This window comes from Muscardinus avellanarius (genome assembly GCF_963383645.1).
Source record: "Muscardinus avellanarius genome assembly, chromosome: 10".
Classification (NCBI taxonomy): Eukaryota; Metazoa; Chordata; class Mammalia; order Rodentia; family Gliridae; genus Muscardinus; species Muscardinus avellanarius.
This window is the reverse complement of record NC_137796.1, coordinates 90,214,898-90,241,862: the sequence shown is the minus strand read 5'-3', so window position 1 is coordinate 90,241,862 and position 26,965 is coordinate 90,214,898. Positions and strand designations below refer to the sequence as shown.

General features: G+C 45.7%; 1 protein-coding gene and 1 pseudogene across 3 annotated transcripts; both read right to left on the bottom strand.

Moving 5' to 3' along the window:
• Positions 1-1,200: 1,200 nt before the first annotated feature.
• On the bottom strand, positions 1,201-20,102 carry LOC308268240 (eukaryotic translation initiation factor 3 subunit C; the record flags this gene model as incomplete). 2 transcript variants are annotated; one of them, XM_080703357.1, is made up of 20 exons in its annotated part: positions 1,201-1,304; positions 1,394-1,556; positions 1,650-1,737; positions 1,818-1,883; positions 1,972-2,131; positions 4,949-5,312; positions 8,380-8,604; positions 8,784-8,974; positions 9,534-9,627; positions 9,751-9,876; positions 10,051-10,192; positions 10,653-10,756; positions 10,894-11,053; positions 16,051-16,178; positions 17,409-17,518; positions 17,643-17,697; positions 18,099-18,224; positions 18,891-19,080; positions 19,166-19,231; positions 20,002-20,102. In XM_080703357.1, 20 exons carry the CDS (start codon positions 20,100-20,102, stop codon positions 1,222-1,224), a joined length of 2,742 nt encoding a protein of 913 aa, XP_080559483.1. In that variant the 3' UTR covers positions 1,201-1,221. The 2 variants fall into 2 exon arrangements, with proteins under 2 accessions (XP_080559483.1, XP_080559484.1); XM_080703358.1 differs by having other exon boundaries at positions 18,099-18,194.
• A 4,773-nt stretch (positions 20,103-24,875) lies between these two features.
• On the bottom strand, positions 24,876-25,765 carry LOC308268806 (rRNA-processing protein FCF1 homolog; annotated as a pseudogene). The gene is made up of 2 exons: positions 25,247-25,765; positions 24,876-25,002 (listed from the first exon to the last, which is right to left on the bottom strand). The product of its transcript is annotated as an rRNA-processing protein FCF1 homolog (transcript).
• Positions 25,766-26,965: the final 1,200 nt, after the last annotated feature.

The window sequence follows — 26,965 nt, the reverse complement described above, 5'->3', positions numbered from 1 at the left end:
AAAAAATAGGGCAGGGGCTGTAGCTCGGAGGTTGAATGCCCCTGGTTCCACCTCCAGACCCACAGGGCACATTATTCTCTCCGTTCTGCCATGGTGACACTGGTGAGGTACTCCTTTCTGAACAGCACCCATTCCCTTAATGTCTACATTATCACCCTTCTTGAAGCTTCGCATACATGCGGCCAGAGGAACAGCTCCACGCTTTCTAAAAGGCCTAGAGAACATGTAACGGGCTCCTCTCCTCTTCCCTTTTGTGTTTGTTATTTTGGCAAATTACTGGAAGATGGCGGCGAAAGGCAGTGAGACCCTTTTCAAAATAAAGAATAAAAAAAAATAGGGCTGGAGCCAGGCATGGTGGCGCACACTTGTAATCCCAGCATTCGGGAGGCTGAGACCGGAGGATCGCGGTTTGTGGACAGCTTCAGCTACCCAGTGAGGCCCTCTGCAACTCAGTGAGACCTGGTTTCAAAATAAAAAATAGGGCAGGGGGTGTAGCTCAGAGGTGGAATGCCCCTGGGTTCCACCCCAGACCTGCAAAAAAAGGGCTGCGAGTGTAGCTTGGAGGTAGAATGCCCCTTGGGTTCCATCCTAGTACCAAAAAAAAAAAAAAAAAAGCCAACCTTTTTCCCAGCACCCCTGCACGTGTACTGTTGTATTCCGTAACATACTAATATCTCAGCTATTTCCTACTAACCCGTTATCGGCCTGTCCTGAAGTCAGGAGCATGTGTCAACTCCTTCCGCTCCCAGATCCAATGGTCCAGAGCCCCATAGCTTGCTGCACACATACAAGATCCCACCTGCCCTAGCCTTTGATGCTTTCTGCTTTCTGGGTTAAATGGCTCCAATTTCTTACTCTACAATGCTGCTTCACTTTTTTTTCAGTACTGGGGATTGAACCCAGGGACATTCTACCTCTGAGTGACACCCCAGCCCTGTTTTTTGTTCTTTATTTTGAAACAGGGTCTCACTAAGTTGTGGAAGGCCTCACTAAGAAGCCGAGGCTGGCCATGAATCTGTGACCCTCCTGTCTCAGCCTCCCAAGTACTTGTGTGTGTCATGTGGTAGAAGCTCAGAAATCAATTAGCAAAGGAATGGGTTCAAGACACCTCTGCAGCAACCTGCAATTAGACCCCGTGACGACTCTGAAGAGACCTTTAATGACTGAGGGGTGTTAGGACTGAAAGGCTCAATGGTCGAGGCCATGGGGCCCAGGTGGAGCTCAGTAGGCTGTCTGAGACTGCTGCTGGCGGTAGCCGCCCCGGCGCATGTAGCCCTCGTTCTTGCGATAGCCATCCTTCTGGTCTGTAGGGGAAAGAAGGGGAGGGCATGAGCGCAGGGGAGTGGCAGGAGGGGGGCTAGGATGCTGGAGGAGAGGGGATGGAAACACGCACCTCGGAAGTAGCCGCCATAGGTACCCTGCTTGTGGTCAAACACCCGCTCATTATTCTCCACCAGGCTGCCCAGCTTCTCGGCCAGCTGCAGAGCCAGGTTCTGCTGCGCGGTGGGCTCGGTGCGGTGCATCACCACGGTCTGTGTCGGCTGGTCGAGGGAGGCCTGACAAGGACAAGGCGGGGGAAGACAGCACAGATCAGACCTCTGCACCCCACTCTCCACGACCACCTGCCATTACCACCGCCTGGCCCTTACCATCAACTCCTCATTAATGATCATCTTGCTGATGATGGAGTGCACAGTGGGTAGATCCAGCTCAAACATATCCGACAGTGTCTCCATGCTGGGAATAAGAAAAACAGGAAGTCAGAACCCACGTCCATAAAGGTGGGGGCCTCGCTGTGTAACCAAGGACCATCCTACCTGATGGAGTCATAAACGCTGCTATAGGTGAAGAGGTAGGTCCTCAGCGACTCTTCCTGGATCTTCCTGTGGGGAGGGCAGAAAACAGGGAGGTCCTTAGGGAAGGAGATCAAACAATCTCCTTATCCAACCTGCCACAGTCTCCTCTGCTCACCTGACCAGCATGGTGCGGACTTTGTCAGCCTCCGGGAAAAGGTCCCACACTTTCCCATTCATCTTTTCATTAATGATGAAGCTGTGGCAGGTCTTCCAGTCACCCATCTTCATGGCCTTGGACGCAGCAACCACATGTTCCCTCATTGACTCCGGGGGACCTGAAAGGTTTGGAATGAGACAAAGCCTAGGGAAACTTGGGACCAGTGCTCTGTCCTCATGAGCACAAGAACACAGGCCAGAAAAACTAGAGACTCTCTCAGCTCTTCACTAAATAGCCAAGGTGCTGTACAAATCACTTAATATTAGAATACATTTATTTAGATTTGAGCTAAATCAATACACAGATGTGCTTCAGGGGACTACTGAATCTCTTGAAAAATGCTGACAGTTTTGTGCGTACACTCATGTCCATCTTCATAGGGAAAAGGTCGTAGTTTTCACCAGATTCCTTTTTGGTTTACTGGGAATTGACCCAGAGGGATTCTACCTCTTGGCTACAACGTCAGCCCTATTTTATACTTTATTTTGGAATACGGAGTTGGGTATGGTGGTGCATTCCTATAATCCTGTTGAGACAGGAGAGTCACAGGTTCGAGGATAGCCTTAGCAATGTAGCAAGACACTCAGCAACCTAGGGAGATGCTGTTTCACAACAGGAAATTAACAAAGGGCTAGGTATGTAGCTTGGAGGTAGAATGCTTCTGGACTCAATTCAGAATACTACTCAATTTTGAGTAGTACAAGAAAGAAAAGAAAAAGCAGGACTGAACTAAGTTGCTGAGGCTGGTCGTGAACTTGTGATCCTTCTGTCTCAGCTTCTCAAGTACTGGGCTTACAGGCATAAGACACTGTGCCTGGCCTTATAGGTTCCTTGACCTGAAGCCTAACACCTCAACTAAACCTTCATGAGCTCTGCCATATTCATATACTGTTTTCAGCTTATTATTCTTGAAAGTGGTTCACTTATTTTCCTTAAAAAAATTTAGCCTTAGCTGGGCGTGGTGGCGCACGCTTGTATCCCTGTGCTTGGGAGGCTGAGACAGGAGGATTGTGCAGGTTCAAAGCCAGCCTCAGCTACTTAGTGAGGCTCTCAGCATCTTAGTGAGACCCTGTTTCCAAATAAAGTATAAAATAGGTCTGGGAGTATCACCCGGAGGTATAAAGCCCCTGGGTTCCACCCCTGGTGTCTCTGTCCGCCCCCCCGCCACACACACATTTAACCTCAAGCCAGGAATGGTGATGCACGATTGCAATTTCAGTACTTGGGAGGCTAAGACAGAAGGATTGCAGGTTTGCTTCCAGCCTTAGCTACTTAGTGAGGTTCTCACCAATTTAGTGAGACCATGTTTCTGAATAAAAAACTGAGCTGGGGATGTAAAGGTCCCTGGGTTCAACCCCCAGTACAACCAAAAAACAAAAATAATAATAAATAAATAAATAAAAAATAAAAATAAAAAAAATAGGGATAAGGGTATAGCTCAGAGGTAGAATACCCCAGATTCAATCCCCACTGCCAAAATAAATAAATAAATAAACAAATAAATAAATGAAATTAACAAACTCAGACCCCCCCCCCCAAACTTTCCTGAGACCAGCTATGAACATAGAAACAAGAATAAATAGAATTCAGGGTAGACAAAATGCAAAGGTCTTAGACTGGAAATAAATGAGCACGGTAGACTCTAGAATAGGCACAGAGAGTTCAAATGAATTTTATGTATCAGGGCCAAACAGAAATGCATACATAGTGCTAAGTTAAGAAAAAGCACAGTCAGATTAGCCTCCATTTTAACACCTTTGAAAGAGGCTCCAAGACTTTCTACAAAACAAGCAAACAAGAGTCCAAGACTGAAATAGAAACTGACTTTGACCTCATTGTGAGTAACAAGAGACAGGGACTGTAGCAAACCAGAGAATTCTTCCCCAGAGCTACTACTTCCACTCTGACCAAGGTTAGTTCGAGACGCAGGGTTGCCAGAGCCATCAACATTCTAAGATTTAAGCCAGGCGAGGTGGCACACTCTTGTAATCCCAGCATTTGGGAAGCTGAGACCAGAGGATTGAGGTTCGTGTACAGCCTCAGCTACTAAGTGAGGCCCTCCATAACTTAGCAAGACCCTGTTTCCAAATAAAGAATTAAAAAGTAGGGCAGGGGGTGTAGCTCAGAGGTCAAATGCCCCTGGATGCCATCCCCAGACTCACAAAAAAACCAACAACAACAACAACAACAAAAAAAAAAACCTAAGACTTGTGGAAACTGAGATTTTCACAGGATGTCTTCCCATTCAATAAAACATCACTATAAGCCAAACAGAATTTAGCTTGGCCATACACATGACCAGTAGAGGATGAATGTCTGGAGGGAGCTGGCTGTGCAAAGCAAGCCTGGCCCACTCCAGTCCTCCCATGTGCCAACTGCACAGGAAGAGCACAGTTCAATTCAGTTCCCAGGGAGTCACAACTCACTTGGCTCCTGCATGGTAAGGTTCTTAAAAAGTGATCAGAGTCAGATATAGTGGTACACGCCTGCAATCCCAGTACTTGGGAGGATGAGACAGGAGGATCACAGGGTTCAAGGCCAGCCTCAGCAACTTAGCAAAACTTGTAGCAACCTAGCAAGACCCTTTTTCAAAACAAAAAACCAGAAAAAAACAAAAAAGGCTGGGGCCGTAGTCTGGAGGCAGAATGCCTCTGGGTTCTGGGTGCAGCTCAGTGATATACAGTGCTTGTCTAACATGCACAAGGCTCTGGTTGTGATGCCCAGCAGCACGCACATGCGCATTCAAACACACATAGGTGATCAAAGGAGCCATTGTTCAGTTCTTAAGTGACAAGGCTCCATTATAGCTGGCGTAGCTGGAATAAAATGTATATGGGGGGGGGAAAATCACCCGCTAGGAGTTATTCCCTTTAACTCCATCACAGTCAAAGAGCAAAGGAGGTGTCCTGCACCATAGAGCCCCACACTCACTCACCCAGCAAGGGCTGCCGCTCGCCCACCCGCAGCTGGTGATGGAACTGCTTGCTGATCATGCGCCGGCGAGCATCGCTCTCGTGGGCGGCCATGTAGGGGATCTCCAGGAGCATGGCAGACACCAGATAGACACACTCCAGAAGTTCCAGGTTGATGTGTAGGTGGAAGGGCACCTGCCGGCGTCGTTCCACTTTCTCCTGCTCCTGGTTGCGCTCCTGTAGGCTGCGCAGCAGCAAACCCTGGCCCAGAAGCTCCTTGGCCCGGCCACTAGACTGGATGTCCAGCAGGGCATTGTGTGCATCCTTGGTCAGGCCTTGGCGGAAGGCACAGATGCCCAGCTGCACCATGGTGCGGTTGTACAGGATCTAGGGGAAAGGAGTAATACCTTCAGTGGTGACAGGCATAGGCAAGGCATTCACTTAGTCAACAAACTAATGCACCTACTATGTGCCGAGTACTAGGCCATGGCCTGGGTACACAGAACAAAACAGACAAGCCTATCCCCCATGGAGTGTCTGTTCTAGGACTGGGATATAACAGTCAAAATAAAACACAGGGGTGGGTGGTGGTGGTGGTGTAGTGTGGTGATGGTGGCCCACAATCTGGGGGGAGGGTAGTAGTGAAGACAGAACTCAGAAGTCCTCTACCACTGTGCTGTATCCCCAGCCCTTTTTATTTCAAGTTGTGAGACGAGGCTGAACTTGAACTTATGATCCTTCTGCTTCAACCTCCAAACAGTTGGGAGTACACCACTATGCCCAGGAAGACCAAGTCTGTTACAACAATGAAATTATTACACTTTTTTTTTTTTTTTTGCAGTACTGGACAGTGAACCCAGAAGCATTCTACCTCCAAGCGGTACCCCCAGCTCTATTTTTATCTTTTTTTTTTTTTTTGGTGGGTCTGGGGATGGAACCCATGGCCATTCAACCTCCAAGCTATACCTCTTGCCCTATTTTTTTTTCCTTTTGAAACAGGGTCTCACTAAGTCGTGGAGGGCCTCACTAACCAGCTTAGGCTGTCCGCGAACCACAATCCTCTGGTCTCAGCCTCCCGAATGTTGGGATTACAAGTGTGCATCACCACATCCGGCTATTTTTATCTTTATTTTTTTGCGGTACTGGATATTGAACCCAGGGGGCATTCTACCTCCAAGCTACACCCCCAGTCCTATTTTTTATTCTTTATTTTCTTTTATCGTCTACATTTAATTTTACAGATATTTGGGGAAATACCAATACAGCAGATGTGGATTGTGACAGCCCCCACCCCCAAAAAAAATCCCAAACGTCTTCCTCATTAGCTATAAACAACCTAAGACACAGATGTTATAGTTTTAACATCTTAAGAGCAGAAGGTATGATCTTCAAGTATATAGAAATAAAAATATTCAAACTTAAACATCAAATTTTATCAGCAGCTACCCCAGAGATTTGCAGAGTAGGTGACTCATTTACTTTTGTAGGCACATTATTTTGCTCGTTTTTAATAATAAATGAACAAAGAAGTTCTCCAGCTATTCCTCAGCATCTCTGCTGTTCAAATGCTCTCAGGCTTAAGACATTCTTGTTACCAAAAAAATTAACCTTTCCAAGTCCCCTTGCACATAGGCACAATTGTCTTCTTAAATTCTTCTTCTTGTTTTACCATTAAGACCGAAGACCTGAAATGTGACCCTGCGGTAGGAAATAGAGAGAAGGCCACCCATTGTCTGAAACATTCTTTATTCTTTATTTTGAAACAAGGCCTCACTAAGTAGCTGAGGCTGGCTGAGAACCTAAGATCCCCCTATCTCAGCCTCCCAAGTACTGAGATTTTAAGTGTATACCACCATACCCAGCATCTTATCTTTATTTTGACACAGGGTTTCACTAAGCTGTGGAGGGCCTCGCTAAGTAGCTGAGGCTGGTCACAAACCTGTGATCCTCTTGCTTTAGCTTCCAAGTACTGGGATTTTAAGTGTATGTCTGTACGCTTGACTTTCAATCACTAGTTACAGAAGGAAGGAAAGATCCTCAAGAAATATTAGAACCAGCCAGAGTGGTACGTGTCTGTAATCCCAGTACTTGGGAGGCTGAGAAAGGAGGATTTCAGGTTTAAGGACAGCCTCAGCAACATAGCGAGACTCTCAGCTATCTAGAGAGATCCTGTATCAAAAGAAAAAATAAAAAGGATTGTGGTTGCAGTTCAGAGGTAGAATGCCCTTGGGTTCTATCCCCAGTACCACATTAAAAAAAAAAAATCAGTATATATGGGCCGGTGTGTGGCTCAGTGGTGGGCATTTACATAGCAAGCAAAGGCCAAGTCTGAGCCGGGCGCGGTGGTGCAGGCTTGTGATCCCAGCACTTGGGAGGCTGGGACTGGAGGATTGTGGTTCACAGGCAGCCTCAGCTACTTAGTGAGGCCCTCTGCAACTCAGTGAGACCCTGTTTCAAAAATAAGCAACAACGACGACAAAAAGGCCAAGTCTGAGCTCCAGCAAAACAAAACAAAACAAAACAAAAAACCAGTAACAAAAGCAAATAAAACCAGCAATACATAAAACATAACCAAGTATGTCAGGAATGGTATAAAAATCTAAAACCAGAACCAGGCGTGGTGGCACACACTTAAACCCCAGTACTTGGGCAGCTGAGACAGGACAATAGCAGGTTCAACAACGGCCTCTCACCAAGAAGTACAACTCATCAACCTAGCGAGACTCTGTTTCCAAATAAAAAAAATAAAATAGGGCTGGGGGTGTAGCTTGGAGAGAATGCCCCTGGTTCAATCTCCAGTGCCACACACACACACACACAAAAGAAAAAAAAAAAAGAAAAAAAAAAACCCCAAACAAAAACTAAAGCCATGAACAGAATAAAGGAGTTTAACTCATTCTAACTGATACAGAAAAAGTATTTGAAAAAGTGAAGATTTATGTTTGTTTTTCTTTTCTTTTTTTTTTTGTGCTACTGAGGATTGAACTCAGGGGCATTCTATCTCCAAGCTACAACCCCAGCCCAATTTTATTTTTATTTTTTTATTTTATTGGTTCTGGGGATGGAACCCAGGGGCTTTCTACCTCCGGGCTACACTCCCAGACCTATTTTTTTTTTAATTGGGAAACAGGGTCTCACTAAGTTGCCAAGAGCCTCACTAAGTAGCTGAGGCTGGCTTTGAACCTGCGCGATCCTCCTGTCTCAGCCTCCCAAATGCTGAGATTACAAGTGTGCACCACCATGCCCAGCTTTATTTTTATTTTGAAACAGAGTCTCACTAGGTTCACGAGAGTTTCACTACTCGCCAATGCTGTCCTTGAACCTGCAATCCTCCTGTTTCAGCCTCCTAAGTACTGGCATTCCAGGTATGCATTAATCTACCCAGCTTCAAAATGAGGATTTATGTGTGTCCGAAACTCTAGGCTAAGCTGGGTGAGGTGGCACCTCAGCCTACCTGCACTGGCGGGTCCGCATGCTGAATATTGTCTTGTAGGTGGCTCATGAGCATGAGGTCACGGGCCTGGTACCAGCGGGAGTGCAGAGCATGATGGTAGATGTGGCAGAGGATGGCACACGTGCGGATACGGTCTGTGCGGTCCTTGGCATAGATGTACTTGCACAGCCTCTCCATCAGCACAGCCGAGTCCTCGCCCTCATTTTCTGCTTGATCTTGCTCAGACTGGGTAGAAGAGAAATTGTTGGAGATGAATATTCAGTAAAGACAATGGCTTTAAATGGCTCAGGCTCCAGAGACTGAAGATGAGATGAACTCCATCTAGCCTCATTGTAATCCCTCAGTTTCTCTCCCCACTCTACCACAGAAAGTTTGCCACCAAGTCCTAAGGGACAAGTACTCACTTTTGAGGAGCCCTCGGGAGGAGTAAGCTGCCGCTGGTGGGCCTTGTAATCGAATTTGTAATAGGTGTGGAGGATGCGCCTCAAGTAGATGCGGCAGATTTCCTCAGTGGTGCCCTTCTCCTCCAGGTAGCGCTGCACACGTTCAATGATGGCACACACCTGTGCCTCATCCTTCAGGTGCTCCACGTACTCTGGCAGAAAGAGCATGCACCCTTGTCTCATCCAGGCGTCCAGGCTTGCCTGACGGCCTGTCCCTAACACATCCAGTGAATCCTATCTCTTCTCAGCACTCGCCAAGCAAGTACTCACTGTGCTTTGGAAACACCATTCCCCCCAGCACGGGACTGGCAAGCCACCTACCACCTAGCGCGCGCCACCATGCCCAGCTGACCCTGGTCTTAAGGGCATATTCACATCATTATTAACTACTCTGCAGTTTCCCATCCCAATGCCTCTGACTCAAACTAAACAAACCAAGTGAAAGATGCCTCACCCAGTGGTTCTCAAAGTGGAGTTCCCAGCCCAGCAACATTACTTGGGTGCACAGAAAAATGCAATTTTCCCCCCACCCCACTATTGCATCAAAAACCATGGAAGAGAGCCCAGCAACTCAACAGGTCCTCCAGTGTGAATTCTGGGTAAGGAAGGGCTCGATCTTCACTGATTTAGTATAATCCATACAAAATCCTAAAGCCAGTAATATTCCCTGCACTTTCCCTCTGAACAAAGACCACTCTTGCTTAGGCTCACCTTGGGAGTGAGGATCAGTATTTTGCATTATTTTGGTAAATTCTTCATCCATTCTTTCCACTAGAGTTAGGATGCAGCCTCGGACACGTAGTGGCTGAAGAGAAAAGCAAAGGAGGAATAAATAGACCTCTACCTTCAACCTCAATCCTTCCTGTCTCCACTGACCCTTCCCAAAGGAAACACGCGCCTCCAGTCACCCACCAACTCCTCCCTTTACCTGGTCAAAGTTCTGCAGGTTCTCACTCTCTTCCAGAATGTTCTCTCCAACAAAGATGTTGGGGTTTGCAAACAAGATGTCCATCAGCTCGTTGATGCAGTCCAGGCACTTCTGCCACATCTCCGGCTGCCAAGAGACCAGACAGAATCAAAGGTGTGAGGGTAGGTCTCCCAAGCACCCTTCCACCAAGAATCCACAGGGCCTTCAAGTACCATGACTGTGTCCACAGCCTCCGCGCTGTAAGACACCAGGCACCCCCCACCGCCAACGGGGCCCTGAGGTCCTCTTCACTGTCCTTACCTTCATGTAGGTAGCCAGGTTGGGGTTGTAGTCATAGAGAGAAGCTATGATATTGAACTTGATCTTGACGATGACGCCCTCGCCCAGGTTGTTTTCAGCAGCGATCTGAACCAAGAGCTGCAGGAGCTCAATCTGGGTGGCACTGGAGGAGCACAGAACTGAGTGAGCTTCTGAGACAAACCAAGAGCCTTACTGTCATCCAGGTGCCCTCTTCACACAAGACGGCAGCCCGTTCCCAACATCCCTGTTTTCGCCATCTGTGTACAACGCTTCCTTAAATTCCCAGCAGAAAGAGCAACAGTGCTCACTACCCCGCAATGATACGAAATGCGTCACACCCACCATCCTCTTCAGTCACCTAATAACTTTATTATTATTCTCATTTTACAGATAACAGTCCCAAAAGTTAGGTGATATAGTTTCAGGTCAGAGAATAAACAGCAGAAAATGGATGGGTATGTACCAAATATATGTCTCTACAATAACCAAATGTAGATTCTCCTAAAACAGAGCTATTTCTTTGCTCATCTCTACCCTTTCTTGTAGAAGAAAAATAAAACTTTAGCCCCCAAAATCTCATAAACAAGGCCCATGAATCTTACCGATCAGTTCCCTTCTTGCCTCGTGCCTGCAGGATCTCGTTCAGCTTCTTGATGACAACAGCGTGGGTGATCTCAGTTCCCTTGGCAAACATTTTCGGCTTCTCCTAGGCCAATTCACATCCTATCATGTGCATGCCAGCAGGAACCCATTCTTACCTTAACCTTCCCCAGCTCTGACCAGGTAGGTACCTGGTACTCTCCTAAATCATTCTCCCATTCATTTTAATTCTCAAGCCCTCACCTTAACTAAAGGCACTCCACCTCGGACCCGTTCCCACTCCCCGCCTTCGTTATCTTCCTCCTCCTCATCCAAGCGCTTCGACTTCCTATCGTGCTTCTTCTTGGCCTTGTCTTCCCGTTTCTTCTCAGCTGCCTTTTTGTCCTCCTCTGTGGTGGGCGCCCTGCCAGGAAACATGGGAGAAGATGAAAGACCAGCCCCTCCCAACCACTGAGGCTTCCTCCTCCCATCAACTACTTACTGCCTCTTTTCCTGCATTCAGGGTCCAAGTCCTACGCTACAATAATGACCTGAAGAGCAGCGTCAACCCTAACCAGAACCAGAACCAGAGCCACTGGTCATCCAGGGTGCTGGACTACTTACTAAGGTCTGTCACTGTATTATACCCACTAACATACTTTTAGGAAGAGAAGGGCACAGAAAGGCAGAGGTGCTGACCAGGCCACGGCAGACACAGAAACAACCTGCCATGTGGCTCCAAAGCTAGGCTCTAGGGTGTCCCGAGGAATCTATTAACAGCCGAAGTTCCTTCTTTTTATACTCGTTGCTCTACCCAAACTGACCTTTGTACCACATACCAACTAATCAGTACACACACACAAACACACACCCCAAAAACTTTCCTGCTATTCTGAGACTACCTACTTCCCCATCTTCTTTCTCATCATTATTATACAGGTATCAGGGATTGAACCCACGGGTGAGCTAAACCTCCGGCCATTTTCATTTTTTAAATTTTGAGCAAGGTCTTCCTAAGTTGTCCAGGCTGGGCTTGAACTTGTGATCCTATCTCAGATTCCCAGCCCCTTTCCTTTTCTTTTTTTTGGTGGTACTGGGGTTCCTGGAAGCCCTTCTACCTTTAGGCTCCACTCCCAGACCTATTTTTTTTTTTGGAAACAGGGTCTCTTAAGCCAGCGTCGCTGGCTTCAAACCTGCGCGATCCTCCTGTCTCTGCCTCCCAAGCGCGGGGATTACAAGCGTGCGCCACCACGCCCGGCCTTCCCCTTTTATTTTTTATTTTTATTTTTTTGGTGGTATTGAGGTTCCAGGAAGCCCTTCTACCTCCGGGCTACACTCCCAGACCTATTTTTACATTTTTATTTGGAAACAGGGTCTCCTAAGCCAGCGCGCGCGGCTGGCTTCGAACCTGTGCGATCCTCCTGTCTCTGCCTCCCAAGCACAGGAATTACAAGAGTACGCCACCATGCCTGGCTCCCCTTTTATTTTAAAACAGGGTCTCACTAGGTTAGTAAGAGCCCTGCTAAGTTGCTGAGGCTGGCCTCAAACTTAAAATCCTCCTCTCTCAGCCTCCCAAGTACTGGGATTTCAAGCATGTGCAATCATACCCAACACTAAATTCATTCTTAAATAAATTCTCCTAGATTAGCCTGGCCTGATTAGAAAATTAAATATGGAAGCCAGACATGGTGGTGCATGCTTGTAATCCCAGTATTTGGTAGGCTGAGACAGAAGGATCATGGTTCATGGCCAGCCTCAGCTACTTAGTGAGGCCCCCTGCAACTTATTAAGACCCTGTTTAAAAAAATAAAATAAATTAAAAAATAAATAATAAAAAAATAGGGCTGGGGATGTAGCTTGGAGGTAGAATGCCCCTGGGTTCAATCCCCAGTACCGCATAAATAAATAAATAAATGTTATAAGTGTTTCTTAAATTATCTATGACAGTCCTCAAGCTTTCTGCCCGGAAGTATTGTCTGTTTTAGGTGCTTTAATGTTGTCAAGCAGCCACAGCCCACTTCAAAGACACTGAAGCCCTGAAGAATGAACCTGCTCCTTTATGAGCTTGTTTTGACCAAAGGAAAAGATACAGACGGGTTTAACATAGAACTGCAGGAGGGTACTGACAGATCCTATAGACAGCCTATCATGTTTTCTAGAAACTCCATCAACTATGGTTGCCCTACTCAAGGAGATTTTATATATGTGTGTACACACACACACACACACACACACACACACACACACACACACACACATTTTTTTACGGTACTGGGGTTAGCCTAGGGGCATTCTCCCTCTGAGCTACACACCCCAGCCTTATTTTTTAGTCCCTTTATGTTTGAAACAGGGTCTCACTGAATTGTGAAGGGCCTAACTAAGCAGGAGCTGAGGCTGTCTGTGAACCACGCTCCTCCTGTCTCTGCCTCCTGAATGCTGGGATTACAAGTGTGGGCCACCACGCCCGGCCCAAGGAGAGCCATACTTTACACAGAGAAATGAGCAAACAAAATTCACTGTTGTGCATAATCAACCCCATAACTATGGGTGGTGATAGGGGTATTTGTTTGACTGTAGTAATCAGTATACATTGTATATACATCAAATCATCATGTTGAACACCATGAACATAGAACTACTAGCCAGGTGTATAATCCCAGCATTTGGGAGGCTAAGACAGGAGGATCACGGTTCAAGGACAGCCTCAGCTACTACTTAGTGAGGCCCTTTGCAATTCAGTTGAGACCCTGTTTGAAATAAAGAATACAAAATAGTGCTGGCGCTGTAACTTGGAGGCAGAATGCCCCTGGGTTCCATCCCAAGTACTAAAACAACAACAACAACAACAAAAAAAAAAACTACTAAGTAAAAAGTAATTTAAAGGGCTAAGGATATAGTTCAATGGAAAGCTAGTGCTCTCCTAGTATATAGGTAAGGCTCTGGGTTTAATCCTTAGCACCACAAAATAAATAAAGCTAGGTGTGTAGGCACATTCTTATAAACCCGATACTTGAGAGGCCAAGACAGGATTACAGGTTTGAGGCCAGCCCGAGTAATTTAGTGAAACTCTCAGCAACCTAGAGCCTATTTCAAAATCTGAGCTACACCCCCAGCCCTTTAAAAATTTTTTTGTTTTGAAACTGGCTCTAAGTTACTGAGTCTCACTAGGCTATCTTTTGATATCCTCAGCTTAAATTTTAGTCCTCATTTGTTCTTTTAGGCAAGAGCCTTAGATATAGACAATATACTACATGTGTTAGCCTAAACAATGGGAGACATCAACACACAATTATGGAGAGTAAAAAATGTAGCCGGGCGTGGTGGTACACGCGTGTAATCCCCGCACTTGGGAGGTGAAAACAGGAGGATCGCGCATGTCCGAGGTCAGCCTCTCTGGCTTAAGAGACCCTGTTTCCAAATAAAAATAATATAAAATAGGTCTGGGAGTGTAGCCCAGAGGTAGCAGGGTTTCCAGGAACCCCAGTACCACACACACACACAAAAAAAAAGTAAAATAAGCTGGACGTGGTCATATGCACCTATAATAATCTTAGTATCTGGGAGGCTGAGACAGGAGAATCTAAGGTTCAAGACCAGCCTCAACAATTTAGTGAGACTCTCATGCAACCTAGAGACCCTGTTTCAAAGCATAAAAATTAAATTAAAAGATCCGAACCAGTAAAAACGCTGGTAATTTTGTATAAGATGTCCAATAGGTTAAGGGAAAAAAAAAAAAAAAGAAGAAAAAGAAAAAAAAAAAGACATAGTTACTTTAGCAGACCTTTTCACACCTTAATAAATGGTTATAAACACTCCAAGGAGAGGGTATGAGATAGAAAATGCTCTTTAGACCTTGACCAATGTCTCTTCTGAAGCATTTAGTGAAAAATGCTTCTTAACAAAATGCCTACCAAATGGTTTTTCAACCTATGCCTAATCCTCTTTAGTGGCGGGGAACTCACAACCTCCTGAAGTAGCTTCAAAAGCAATAAAGACACGTGGGGTTGTAGCTCAGTGGCAGAGCACAGAACAACAAAATAGCCAGGCACTGTGGCACAGGCTTGTAACCCTAACATTTGGAAGGCTGAGACAGAAGGATTAAAGTTTGAGGATAGCCTCGGCTAATACTTAGGCCCTTTGCAACTCAGTAAGACCCTGTTTCAAAATAAAGAATGAAATATAGGGCTGGGGGTATAGCTTGGAGGAAGAATGTCCTGGGTCATCTCCTGTATAGCAAAAACAAAACAAAACAAAAAAACCCCACAACAACACTAAAAGAGCTTAAAGCATGTCTCATTTGAAGAGTTCAAGACCTCAGGTTTGATCCCTCATCTCATGAGGGAGAAGGGAAAAATACCTGAGAATTTATTACTGTTGGGTACACACACACACACACACACACAAAAGTTTGTGTGTGTGTGTGTGTGTGTGTGTGTGTGTGTGTGTGTGTGTGTATATATATATATATATATATATATATATATATATATATTTTTTTTTTTTTTTGTGGTACTGGGGTTCCTGGAAGCCTTTCTACCTCGGGGCTACACTCCCAGACCTATTTTTACATTTTCATTTTGGAAACAGGGTCTCCTAAGCCAGCGCGCGGCTGGCTTCAAAAGTGCGCGATCCTCCTGTCTCCGCCTCCCAAGCGCGGAGATTACAAGCGTGCGCCACCACGCCCGGCGAATATATATATATATATTTTTAGCGGTCCTAGAGATCAAACCAAGATACTTACACATACTACAGTCTATCTACTAAGCTCCACCCCCAGCCCAATAATTACATTTATTTCAAAGAAGGAAACTGAATTGAGACCTAAAAAAAGCTAAGTAACTTACCCAAAGGTGCACAGGTACTAAAGGCTAGGCCAGAATTCAGATCAGGACCCTTCCGTTCTATGCCTGTCCCAATAAAGTTCACGAAGGCTTGCTGACGTGTAAGTATAATGCACTAAGATCTCACAAGGGCAACGACAGCAGCAACTATCACTAAGTGCTCGCTACGTGCCAGTCCCCGTCTGAGCCAGTTCCCTCTATCATCTGTCTGTACCCCTGAAGCTACTATCCTGGGAGGCAATGTCCCTGCCCATTTTACAGGTTCAAACACTGAAGATCAGAAAGCTAAGTAGCTTTCCAAGTATCACACAGATAATAGATGCCAAAGTGAGATATGCACCAAGGCTACATGCAAAGAATAAGGTGGTTAAATAGTTGTACTCTGAAACCTTTACATCCTATATTTAAGACTCATTCACTTTGTGCCCTGAGCCACTATCCTTGACTCTGAGATCCTGCTACATACAAGAACAGCTGAACTCTCCTAAAAGGAGTCCATCAAAGGAAGAAACAACAGCTATTAAATGATTAATTTTTCTACTCTTCCCACCATACCCATAGGTCCCACTGCTGAGCTTACTTTTTAAGAAATTTTGAGGCCAGTGCTGTTTGTTTCCCTTCTTCCTCCTCTGAATCTGAACCAGAGGACGTGGAACCTGTGTCCCAGTCTTCATCATCTTCAGAATCTTCTGAGTCCTCATCTTCATCCTTAGAAGAAAAACAGAGATTAGTAGGAAGACAACAGGGAGATTGACTGGTCTCTGCCCTCTGTGCTGACACATGTTCCAGTGTCTTTTTTTTTTGCGGGTCTGGGGATGGAACCCAAGGGCATTTGACCACGGAACTATACCCCTGCCCAATTTTTTATTCTTTATTTCGAAACAGGGTCTCACTAAGTTGCGGAGGGCCTCACTAAGTAGCTGAGGCCGTCCGTGAACCGCAATCCTCCAGTCTCAGCCTTCCAAATGCTGGAATTACAAGCGTGCGCCACCACAACCAGCTTCCAAAGTCTTTTCAGGAACAGAAAACAATAATAGTTATTCAGAGAGCCAGATCTCAAGAGCTGGAATTGACCATCAAAAAATCATGTCTTGCCGGGAATGGTGGCACACTTGTAACCCTAGTACTTGGGAGACTGAGACAGGAGGATCACAGGTTCAAAGCCAGCCTCAGCAACTCAGTGAGGCTCACATCAACTTAATGAGATCCTTTTTCCAAATAAAAATATAAAGCCGGGCATGGTGGCGCACGCTTGTAATCCCAGCATTTGGGAGGCTGAGACTGGAGGATCCCGGTTCACGGGCAGCGTCAGCTACTTAGGCCCTCTGCAACTCAGTGAGACCCTGTTTCAAAATAAATAATAAAAAATAGGAATGAGGGTTTATCTTGGAGGTAGAATGCCCCTGGGTTCCGTCCCCAGTACTGCAATAAATAAGTATAAGTAAAATAAAATAGAGCTGAGATGTAGCCCAGAGGTAGAATGCCCCTGAGTTAAATCTCCAACACCAAAAACAACAAACAACCAAAAAAATACAGTTCCCCAGAGACAGAGATGAGCCCCGATTTTAATTCAGAGATTAGCTCAGTGCGCTAATCTAAAAGGAAGCCTGTTCTTAAATCAGAGGCCACAGTCAGGTGTAGTGGAACATGACTGTGACCCCAGTACTTGGAAGGCTGACACAGGAGAACTACAGGTTTGAAGCGACCCTCAGCAATTCAGTGAGGCTCTTATCAACTTAATAAGATCTTGTTTCCAAATAAAAAACAAAATAGGGCTGGGGGTGTGGCTTGGAGGGAGAATATCCCTGAACCCAGCATCACATACACACACACAAATCACAGGCCACTAAATCCCACCCCTCCCAATGCTAGAGTCTTCTTCCCAGGGATCTAAATGGCCTTTGGCAAGTAAATCACCTGTTTAACCCTCGCTCTTACCTCCATCTTTTTGAGGAACTTGCGACTCTCCCCAGAAGGAACTTCTGATTTCTTCTTCAAGAAAGCTGCAGCACTAACTCCATCTTCATCTTCATCCTCATCTGAAGAGCCTGGTAGGAGGGGGAAAAATCTAGAATGATGAAGAGCAAGACCGAACGAAGGGCAACAAGAAACCAGGCCAGGGGAACCCCTAACTTTGAACTTCTTAACTACTTGCAATAAGGGCCTCCTCACCTTCTGAATCCTCTTCATTCTTCTCTGCATCTTCATCTGCAGACTGCTCAGGGTTCTAGCCCAAGGGAAATAAGAGAATTAAGGATAACTGCCAACCTCAACCCATCCCATCCCTCCATCCCAGATAATTTTACCACGTTCCATTTCCTAGTCACACTTTCACTTTTTTTTCTTCTGTACTGGGGATGGAACCCAGGGGCATTCTACCTTTGAGCTACACCCCCAGCCCTATTTTTTCTTTATTTTGAAACAGGGTCTCACTGAGTTGCCAAGGGCCTAAGTAGCTGAGGCTGGCCGCGAACCTCGATCCTCCTGTCTCAGCCTCCTGAATGCTGGGATTACAAGTGTGCGCCACCATGCCCGGCCTATACTTTCACTTTTGAGAATTATTCTCTTTTGAGAATTACGGGGTCTTTATTCCCATAGTTCAAAAATTCTGCCTCTAGCAATCCTAACCTGCTTGTAGTTTGTAATATGGGACTCAAAATCTCGGTTGTATTTTCGGATCTTCTGGCGCAAGGTGCTCAGAGCCTTAGCGTTATTCTTGTTCATCTTCTTCTTCCCTTCTTTATCTTCCCAAAGCTAAAGGGAAAAGGAGGCAAGAAAAGAACAGTGATCTGAGATTAAATATTTACTAAACTTTAGGGCTCACACTTTTTTGGGTCTTGCTATACCTATCCCACCTGCACTACTTATAATGTACAGTTGTTAACTCTTTTCTTTTTGGTTCAGAGATTGAACCCAGACCCAAGCCACATGCTAAGCACACACTGTACCATACTATACCACAGAGCTATGCCACCAACCCATGTGTGTGTGGGGGGGGTACAGGGGCATTCTACCTCCAAGCTACAACGCTAGCCCTATATTGTTCTTTTACTTTGGAACAGTCTCAGTAAGTTGCTGAGGCTGTCCGCAAACTTGCGATCCTCCTGTCTTAGCCTCTCAAGTACTCAGAAAACAAGCGTGTTCCACCACACCTGGCTTATTTTTTTTTTTAAAGACCTTCTATATATCAACACTAAAAGACTAAGCGTTCAAAACCACGAAGAAGTGGCAATAAACATAAGTACAATCAAATTCCTGGCAAAAAAGGTTTTTCTCTCTGCTTCATCCCATTTCCTATGTTCTAGGGAGCACTGGATATAATAAGGCAGAGTCCAGAAGGAACGTGATCACCAGCAGACGGCTGGTTTAACACAGCGAAGCCCACAACTTCTTGTTCCCTCTCACCCACAAGCATCACACCTCATTAAGATAGTCCTCCAGGTCGGCCAGGATGCGGATATAGAATCGGGGAACACCTTCCTTGTCCACAATACTCTTGGCCTTCCCATATGCTTTGCCAAGGAGCTCAAACTCTTCCAGGCACTTGGTGACATCCCGAATCTTCATGGCATTACGAATGGTCCGGATAAGGTTTGTCAGCTCCTCAAACCTAGGGTTAGGAGCCCAAGACCACACTGGACGTGTGCACCATGCAGAAAACTCACGAGACTCCCAGAGACTTCCCCCCACCTCACCTCTTGTCCTTGGCACTTCGGACAACTCTCTTGGTATCTTCTTCGTCCTCGCTCAGTAACAATGGCCTGTTTGAAAGCAACAGAAGCCATTAACCTTCATTCCTTGTTTTCACATTTCTCTTCTCAGATAGAACCAGGGCACTTAGACAATTTATACAACTACCCTCTTTTGGCTTTTGCTCTTAATAACTTCATCACATGCATCTTCATCTTTTATTTCAGATAAGGCCTTTGGTAAAAAATATATACGTATATATTTTTTGGTACTGGGAATTGATCCCAGAAGCATTCTACCTTTGAGTTACACTTTTGGCCCTTTTTATTTTTTAGGAAACAGAACCCTCCTAAGTTGCTCAGTTTCAATAAGTTGCTAAGGCTGTCCTTGAACTTCAATCCTCCTGTCTCAGCTTCCAAATACTGGAATTACAGGCGTGTACCACCATGACCGGCTCATTGATGATTTCTTGGTGGTGAGAAAAGATATGATTTTGGAGTGTTAGTGAAGACCAGTTCGATATACGGGGAGGGAGATGGAGAAGGAAGAAGGATTAGCAAAGCACGTAGCTTTTAAGTTTAGGAAGCAGTTAAGAAGCTGATGGAACAGACCCACAGGGGCAAATGTCTTCTCCGCAACTCTACCCCTCGTACCCAGCGGCTGTACACCCACAATCCACAGCGTCCTAAGCACAATCCACAGCGTCCTAAGCACGCTGCCCTTCCGTGAGGGCTCGGGATGCTCAGAACCAGCTCCCCTCCCCTCCCCCAGCGCGGCTTCCGCAGCTCGCTGCACCCCATCTTCCCTGCGTGGGGACCACGGCGCGGCCCCGCCAACTCACTGTTTGCCGTAGTTGCCCCCGACAGGTTTGGTGACGAGCTCCTCCCCGGACAGGGACGACTCGGACTCGCTGTCCGAACCAGTGGTAAAAAACCGCGACATGGCGACGGCGAAGAGAGGCCCGCCGGCCGGACCTGAGGGAGAACCGGAGCGTCACAGGCCACGAAAAGGAGACCGGGAAACGACTTCCAATCTTCCGATCCCTCCCCGCCCCGCTGAAAGCCGACCAGGGTCCCCCTCCTCCAAAGAGAAGGCCCCAGGAAAACGAACCAGCTGAGCTCGAGAGTCACGCCGCGACGCCGAAACGGCGGAAGAGCCCACAGAGCTACAGGCGAACCCTTGCGTCACTTCCGAGAGCGAGAGGAAGGCACGAGAGGACTACAACTCCCAGCGGCCGCACGAGAAGACTACAACTCCCAGCGGCCCTCGCGCCACGCAGAGGGCCGGGATGGTGTTGAGCGCGGGCGCCTACACCTGGGCTGGCTGCCTTCTAAGCCCAGGTTGCATGAGCCGGTCGTGGTGCCACACGCTTGTAATCCCAGCATTTGGGAGGCTGAGACAGGAGGATCGCGGTTCGCAGACAGCCTCAGCTACTTAGTGAGGCCCTTTACAATTCAGTGAGACCCTGTTTCAAAATAAAGAATAAAAAATAGGGCTGGGGGTATAGTTCGGAGGTAGAATGCCCCTGGAATCCATCCCCGGTACTGACAAATAAATAAATAAATCCACGGTGGGTCTTAAAATACCCTGTCTTCAAAATAAAACATAAAGCCGGGCGTGGTGGCGCACGCTTGTAATCCCCGCGCTTGGGAGGCGGAGACAGGAGGACCGCGCAGGTTCGAAGCCAGCTGTGCGCGCACTGGCTTAGGAGACCCTGTTTCCAAATAAAAATATAAAAAATGGGTCTGGGAGTGTAGCCCGGAGGTAGAAGGGCTTCCAGGAACTCCAGTACCACCAAAAACAAACAAACAAACAAACAAACAAACCATAAAAAGACTGGAAGTGAACCGGACATGGTGGCCCACGCTTGTTAATCCCCGCGCTTGGGAAGCTGAGACAGGGAGGGTTTCGCAGGTTCGAAGCCTGCCTCAGCTACTTACTGAGGTTCTCAGCAACTTAGTGAGACCCTGTTTCCAAATAAAATAGAAAATAGGTCTGGGAGTGTAGCCTGGAGGTAGAAAGCCTCTGGGTTCCATCTCAAGTACCACCAAAAAAAAAAAAAAAAAAAAAGACTGGAAGTGTAGCTCAAAGGTAAATGTCCCTGGGTCCAATCCCCAGTACCACACACCCAAACATAAAATAAACCGGGCATGGATTGTACAGGCTTGTGATCCCAGTACCTGTGAGGCTGTGACAGAGGATTACAGGTTCACCACCAGCCTCAAATGAGACCCTCTACAGTTTAGTCAGATCCTGTTTCCAAATAAGAAATAAAATCGAACTAGTGGTGTAGCTTAGAAGTAGAATGCCCACCCCACAAAAAATACATTGGCTGCAGTTCTCTTCTTTCTTCCTTTTTTTTTTTTTTTTTTTTTGTTGTTGTTGAAACCCAGGGGCATTGAATCTCCAAGCTACACCCCCAGCCCTATTTTTTAGTCTGTTTTTTGTTTTGTTTTGTTTTTTTGCAGGTCTGGGGATGGAACCCAGGGGTATTTGACCTCCAAGCTACACCCCCTGCCCTACTTTGTTATTCTTTATTTTGAAACAGGGTCTCACTGAGTTGCAGAGGGCATCACTCACTAAGTAGCTGAGGCTGTCTGCGAACCGTGACCCTTCTGTCTCAGCCTCCCGAATGCTGGGATTACAAGCGTGTGCCACCACGCCCGGCTCAGTCCGATTTTTTTATTTCTTATTTTGGAAACAGGTTTCGCTAGGTTGCTGAGAGCCTTGCTAAATTTCTGAGGCTGGGTTTGGTCCTGTGATTCTCCTGTTCTCAGCTTCCCAGATACTGGAATTACAACCATGCACCCTTATGCCTGGCTTAGAAATTTTTGTGTGTGTGGTACTGAGGATTGTTCCCAGGGGCATTCTATCTCCCAGCTTCACCTACAGCCCTATTTTACTTTTTATTTTGAAGTAGGGTTTCACTAAATTGTGGAGGGCCTCACTAAGTTGCAAGGGCGACCACAAACCTCTGACCCTTCTGTGTCTCCGTTCTTTCAACATAACCCTAGGGGGCAGTACCACACCACTGAGAGCTACAACAGCCACATGTGGTTTATTAAATTCAATTTAACAAATTAATATTAAATTGGGAGAGGTGGCACCCACCTGTAATCCCAGTACTTGGGAGGCCGAGACAGTAGGATTTCAAGTTCAAGGATAGCCTCAGCAAGCAGGGAGACTCTCACCAATTCAGTGAGGCTCTAGGGTATAGTCTGCAGATAAATACCTCCTGTACACACACACACACACACACACACACACACACACACACACACACACACACACACACTAATATTAGATAAAATAGCCAGGTGTGGTAGCACACACTAGTAATCCCAGTATTGGGGGAGATTAAGACAGAAGAATCATAGGTTAGAGGACAGGCTCAACAAGTAGTGAGATTCTCACCAATCTTGAAAGACTCTGTTTCAAAATATAAATAAAATAGGGCTGGGGGTGTAGCTTGGAGGTAGAATGCCCCTGGGTTCCAGTCTCAGTACCAAAAACAAAAACAAAAAACAAAAAAACCCCCTCATCTCCAGTGCTATAGTATTACGAGATGAGGCCTTTAAGAGCGGATTTGACAGAGCTCTCAAGAATGATATTAGGCCAGGCGTGGTGGTGCATGCTTGTAATCCCAGGATTTGGGAGGCCTAGACAGGAGGATTGCGGTTCGAGGAAAGCCTCAGCTACTTAGTGAGGCCCTTTGCAACTGAGTGAGATCCTGTTTCAAAATAAAGAATAAAAAATAGGACTGGGAGTGTAGCTCGGAGGTAGAATGCCCCTAGGTTCCATTCTCAGTACTGCAAAAGAAAGGAAAGAAGGAAAGAAGGAAGGAAGGAAGAGAATGGGGTTAATGGCTGAGTACACACCTGTAATCTCAGTAATTGGGAGGCTGAAACAGTAGGATCAAAGGTTGGACCCTCAGCAATTTAGTGAGACTCGGTTTCACAATAAAAGAAAAAAGCTTTGGGCATGGTGGCACATGTTTGTAATCCCACTACTTGGGAGGCTGAGACAGGAGGATCGCAGGTTCATGGCCAATTTCAGCTCCTTAGTGAGGTCCTCTGCAACTTAGTGAGACCCAGTTTCAAAATAAACAGTAAAAAAAAAAAAAAAGAAAAGAAAAAAGAAAAAATAGGGCTGAGGGGTAGCTCAAAGGTAGAATGCTGCTGGGCGTGGTGGCACACGCTTGTAATCCTCGCGCTTGGGAGGCAGAAACAGGAGGATCGCGCAGGTTCAAAGCCAGCCTCTCTGGCTTAAAAGACCCTGTTTCCAAATAAAATATAAAATAGGCCTGGCAGTGTAGCCTGGATGTAGAAGAGTTTCATCTCAATACCACCAAAAAATAAATTAATTAATTAAAAAATAAAAATAGAATTAGTACCATTATCTGAGATCTAAAGGATTTCATTTTCCCTTCCACCTCATCATGAGGGCAAACACCAAAGCTGCTGGGCCCTTTACCTTGCTTTCTCAGCCTCCAGGACTGGGAACAGTACATTTCCATTGCTTATAAATTATCTAGACTTAGGTATTTTGTTATAGCAACCCGAACAGATGAAGACAGGTGTTGACAGAATTACCACAATTCAGAGCTAGATGTGGTGGTGCAGGCTTGGAATCTCAGTACTTGGGAGTCTGAGACAGGAGGATCATGCAGTTTTCCAAATAAAGAATAAAAAATAGGACTGGGGTGGAGCTCGGATGTAGAATGCCCCTGGTTCAATCCCCAGCAACACAAAACAAAACAAAACAAAAACAACAACAACCCACTGCTAACAGTGCACTTACTGGTGAAAGACTGAGAGCATCATTCCTAAGATCAGAAATAAGACAGGGGCAGAGCCGGGCGTGGTGGTGCACGCTTGTAATCCCAGCATTCGGGAGGCTGAGACCGGAGGATCGCAGTTCGTGGACAGCCTCAGCTACCTAGTTAGGCCCTCTGCAACTCAGTGAGACCCAGTTTCAAAATAAAGAATAAAAAATAGGACTGGGAGTGTAGCTCGGAGGTAGAATGCCCCTAGGTTCCACCCCCAGACGCGAAAAAAAAAAAAAAAAAGAAAGAAAGAAAGAAAGAAAGAAGACAGGTGGGACGTGGTGGTGCACATTTGTAATCCCAGTACACAGGAGGCTGAGATAAGAGGACCGTAGGTTTGCAGTCAGCCTCAGCTACTTAGTGAGGTCCTCTGCAACTTAATGTGACCTTGTTTCAAAATAAAGAATAAAAAAATAGAGCTGGGGGTGTAGCATGGAGGAACAATACCCATGAGTTCAATCCCCAGTACAAAAAAAAAAAAAAAAGGCCAAGGATCTGGATAGACATTTCTCAAAAGAGATATACAGATACACACATGGCCAACGAGTACATGAAAAGATGTTCAGCATCACTAACCATCAGGGAAATGCAAATCAAAACCACAATGCGATACCACACTCAGTAGAATGGCTATTATAAACCAAAACCAAACTAACCAACAAAACCCACATAAAAATGGGAAATAGCAAGTATTGGTGAGGATGTGAAGAAATTAGAACTCTCATGCACCACTGGTGAAATGTAAAAACGTGCAAGCCACTTTGGAACAGTCTGGCAGTTTTTATTTTCTTTTTTTTTCAAAACGCATCAAAAAGTGACTATATTTAACCAAAATCAGCTCAATAGAGCAAATGGGTGACAAGAATAATAATCCAGGCTATACAGCATGTTTAGTGAACTGAAGCAGACAAAGTTGGTTGAAAGCAGGCAGAGGAACTTTGTTGTAAGAATTTGAACCGAGGGGCTCCATAATCATCGGGCATCCGCTCAATGTTGTACCTATGGTTAGAAATGTACATGATAGCCGGGCGTGGTGGCGCACGCTTGTAATCCCAGCACTCGGGAGGCTGAGACCGAAGGATCGCGGTTCGCAGACAGCCTCAGCGACTTAGTGAGGCCCTCTGCAACTCAGTGAGACCCGGTTTCAAAATAAAGAATAAAAAATAGGGCAGGGGCTGGAGCTCGGAGGTCTAATGCCCCTGGGTTCCATCCCCAGACCGGCAAAAAAAAAAAAAAAAAAAAAAAAAAAAAAAAATTGTACATGATAGGAACTCCAGGGATCTTCCGGATTCTTTGTTTAAGGTCATGTGGACTGCGGCCACAATGTAATACTTGTGCTGAGTTACTCTTTGTACTAAGCAGTCATCTGCATGGGTTCCTTTGTGTGTGCATGGTAATGTTCAAACCTTGGGTCCTTGGCAATTCTTAAAGCCACTCAAAACTTCTGCCCCAGTTTTTCAATTTCAGCCATTACACAATCAGTTATACAAGGGATACACTTGGCATATAGACAGTCCATCGTTGATTACACTAAGTCCAATTTGGCTTTAATGGAAAAGTTGGTATCGACCAGAATGTGGTAAGGTGGACCCAACTGAGTGTTACGTTGGAAGAATAAGCATGAAGGGTGTTGGGGGACTTCTCTTTCTTTCAGTACACTGGGATCCTTCTTTGCTTTCTTTTTTGGTTTTAATCTATCCTTTTCTTTAAGTCTCTCATCTCTGAGACTAAGCATTCGCTTCATGGTCGCATACTTCCTTGTTTTCTTTTGCTTCTCCATGACCCGCCAATCTGGCAGTTTTTCAAAAGACTAAAACCAGCCTCAACAATAGCCAAACTCTATTTCCAAATTAAAAAAAAAAAATAGGGCTTGAGGTAGAATATCCTGGGCTCATTTCCCAGCAAAACACACACACACACAACACACACACACACACACACACACACACACACACACACATACATACACACACGATACATACTTGTACAATTGATTTTCAGGATAATCAAAGATGTGTGACCATCACATTAGACACCTTTATCACATCAAAAATTCTGTCCCCTGAGCCGGGCATGGTGGCACACCCCTTGTAATCACAGCATTTGGGAGGTTGAGACAGGAGGATTTCGGTTTGAGGACAGTCTCAGCTACTTAGTGAGGCCCTTTGCAACTCAGTGAGACCACGTTTCAAAATAAAGAATAAAAAGTAGAGCTGAGCGTGTAGCTTGGAGATAGAATGCCCCTGGTTTCCATCCCCAGTATGGCAAAAAAAACAAAAAACAAAAAACTGTCCCCTGAAAGATCCCACCCTTTCAGTCTTCCACAGCCCTCCAGAACCACCCTCTATTTTCTCTCTCAATAGAGTTCCCTATTATGAGCATTTCATATGAATTGAATCATATATATAGACTTTTGTGTCTGGTTTCTTTTACTTAGTGTAATGGTTTGAAAGTTTGGTTTTTGTTTTTGTTTTGGGTTTGGAACCCAGGGGCATTCTACCTCTAAGCTACACCACCAGTTCTATTTTTTATTTTTTATTTTGAAACAGGGTCTCACTGAGTTGCAAAGGGGCTCACTAAGTAGCTGAGGCTGGCTTTGAATCTGTAATCCTCTTGTCTTAGCCTCAAAGTACTGAGATTACAAGTGTGTGGCCACCATGTCCTGTGAGACTCAGTTTCAAAATAAAAGAATAAAATAGGCTGGAGGTATAAATTAGATAGAATGCCCTTGGACTCCATCCTCAGTACCACGAAAAAGAAAAGAAAAGAAGGAGGGAAGAAGCCAGGTGTTGTGGCAGACACCTGTTATCCCAATACTTGGGAGGCTAAGACAGGAGGATCACGCAGGTACCGAAAAAAAAAAAAAATGGCACAAGAAGTCAATTAATAAAATAAGTATTTATTCAGAGGGCATAATGCCAAGAATAGCCCCCAGAGGTTAGCTTGGGAATGGGAAACAAGAGCTGCCCATGGTCAAGAG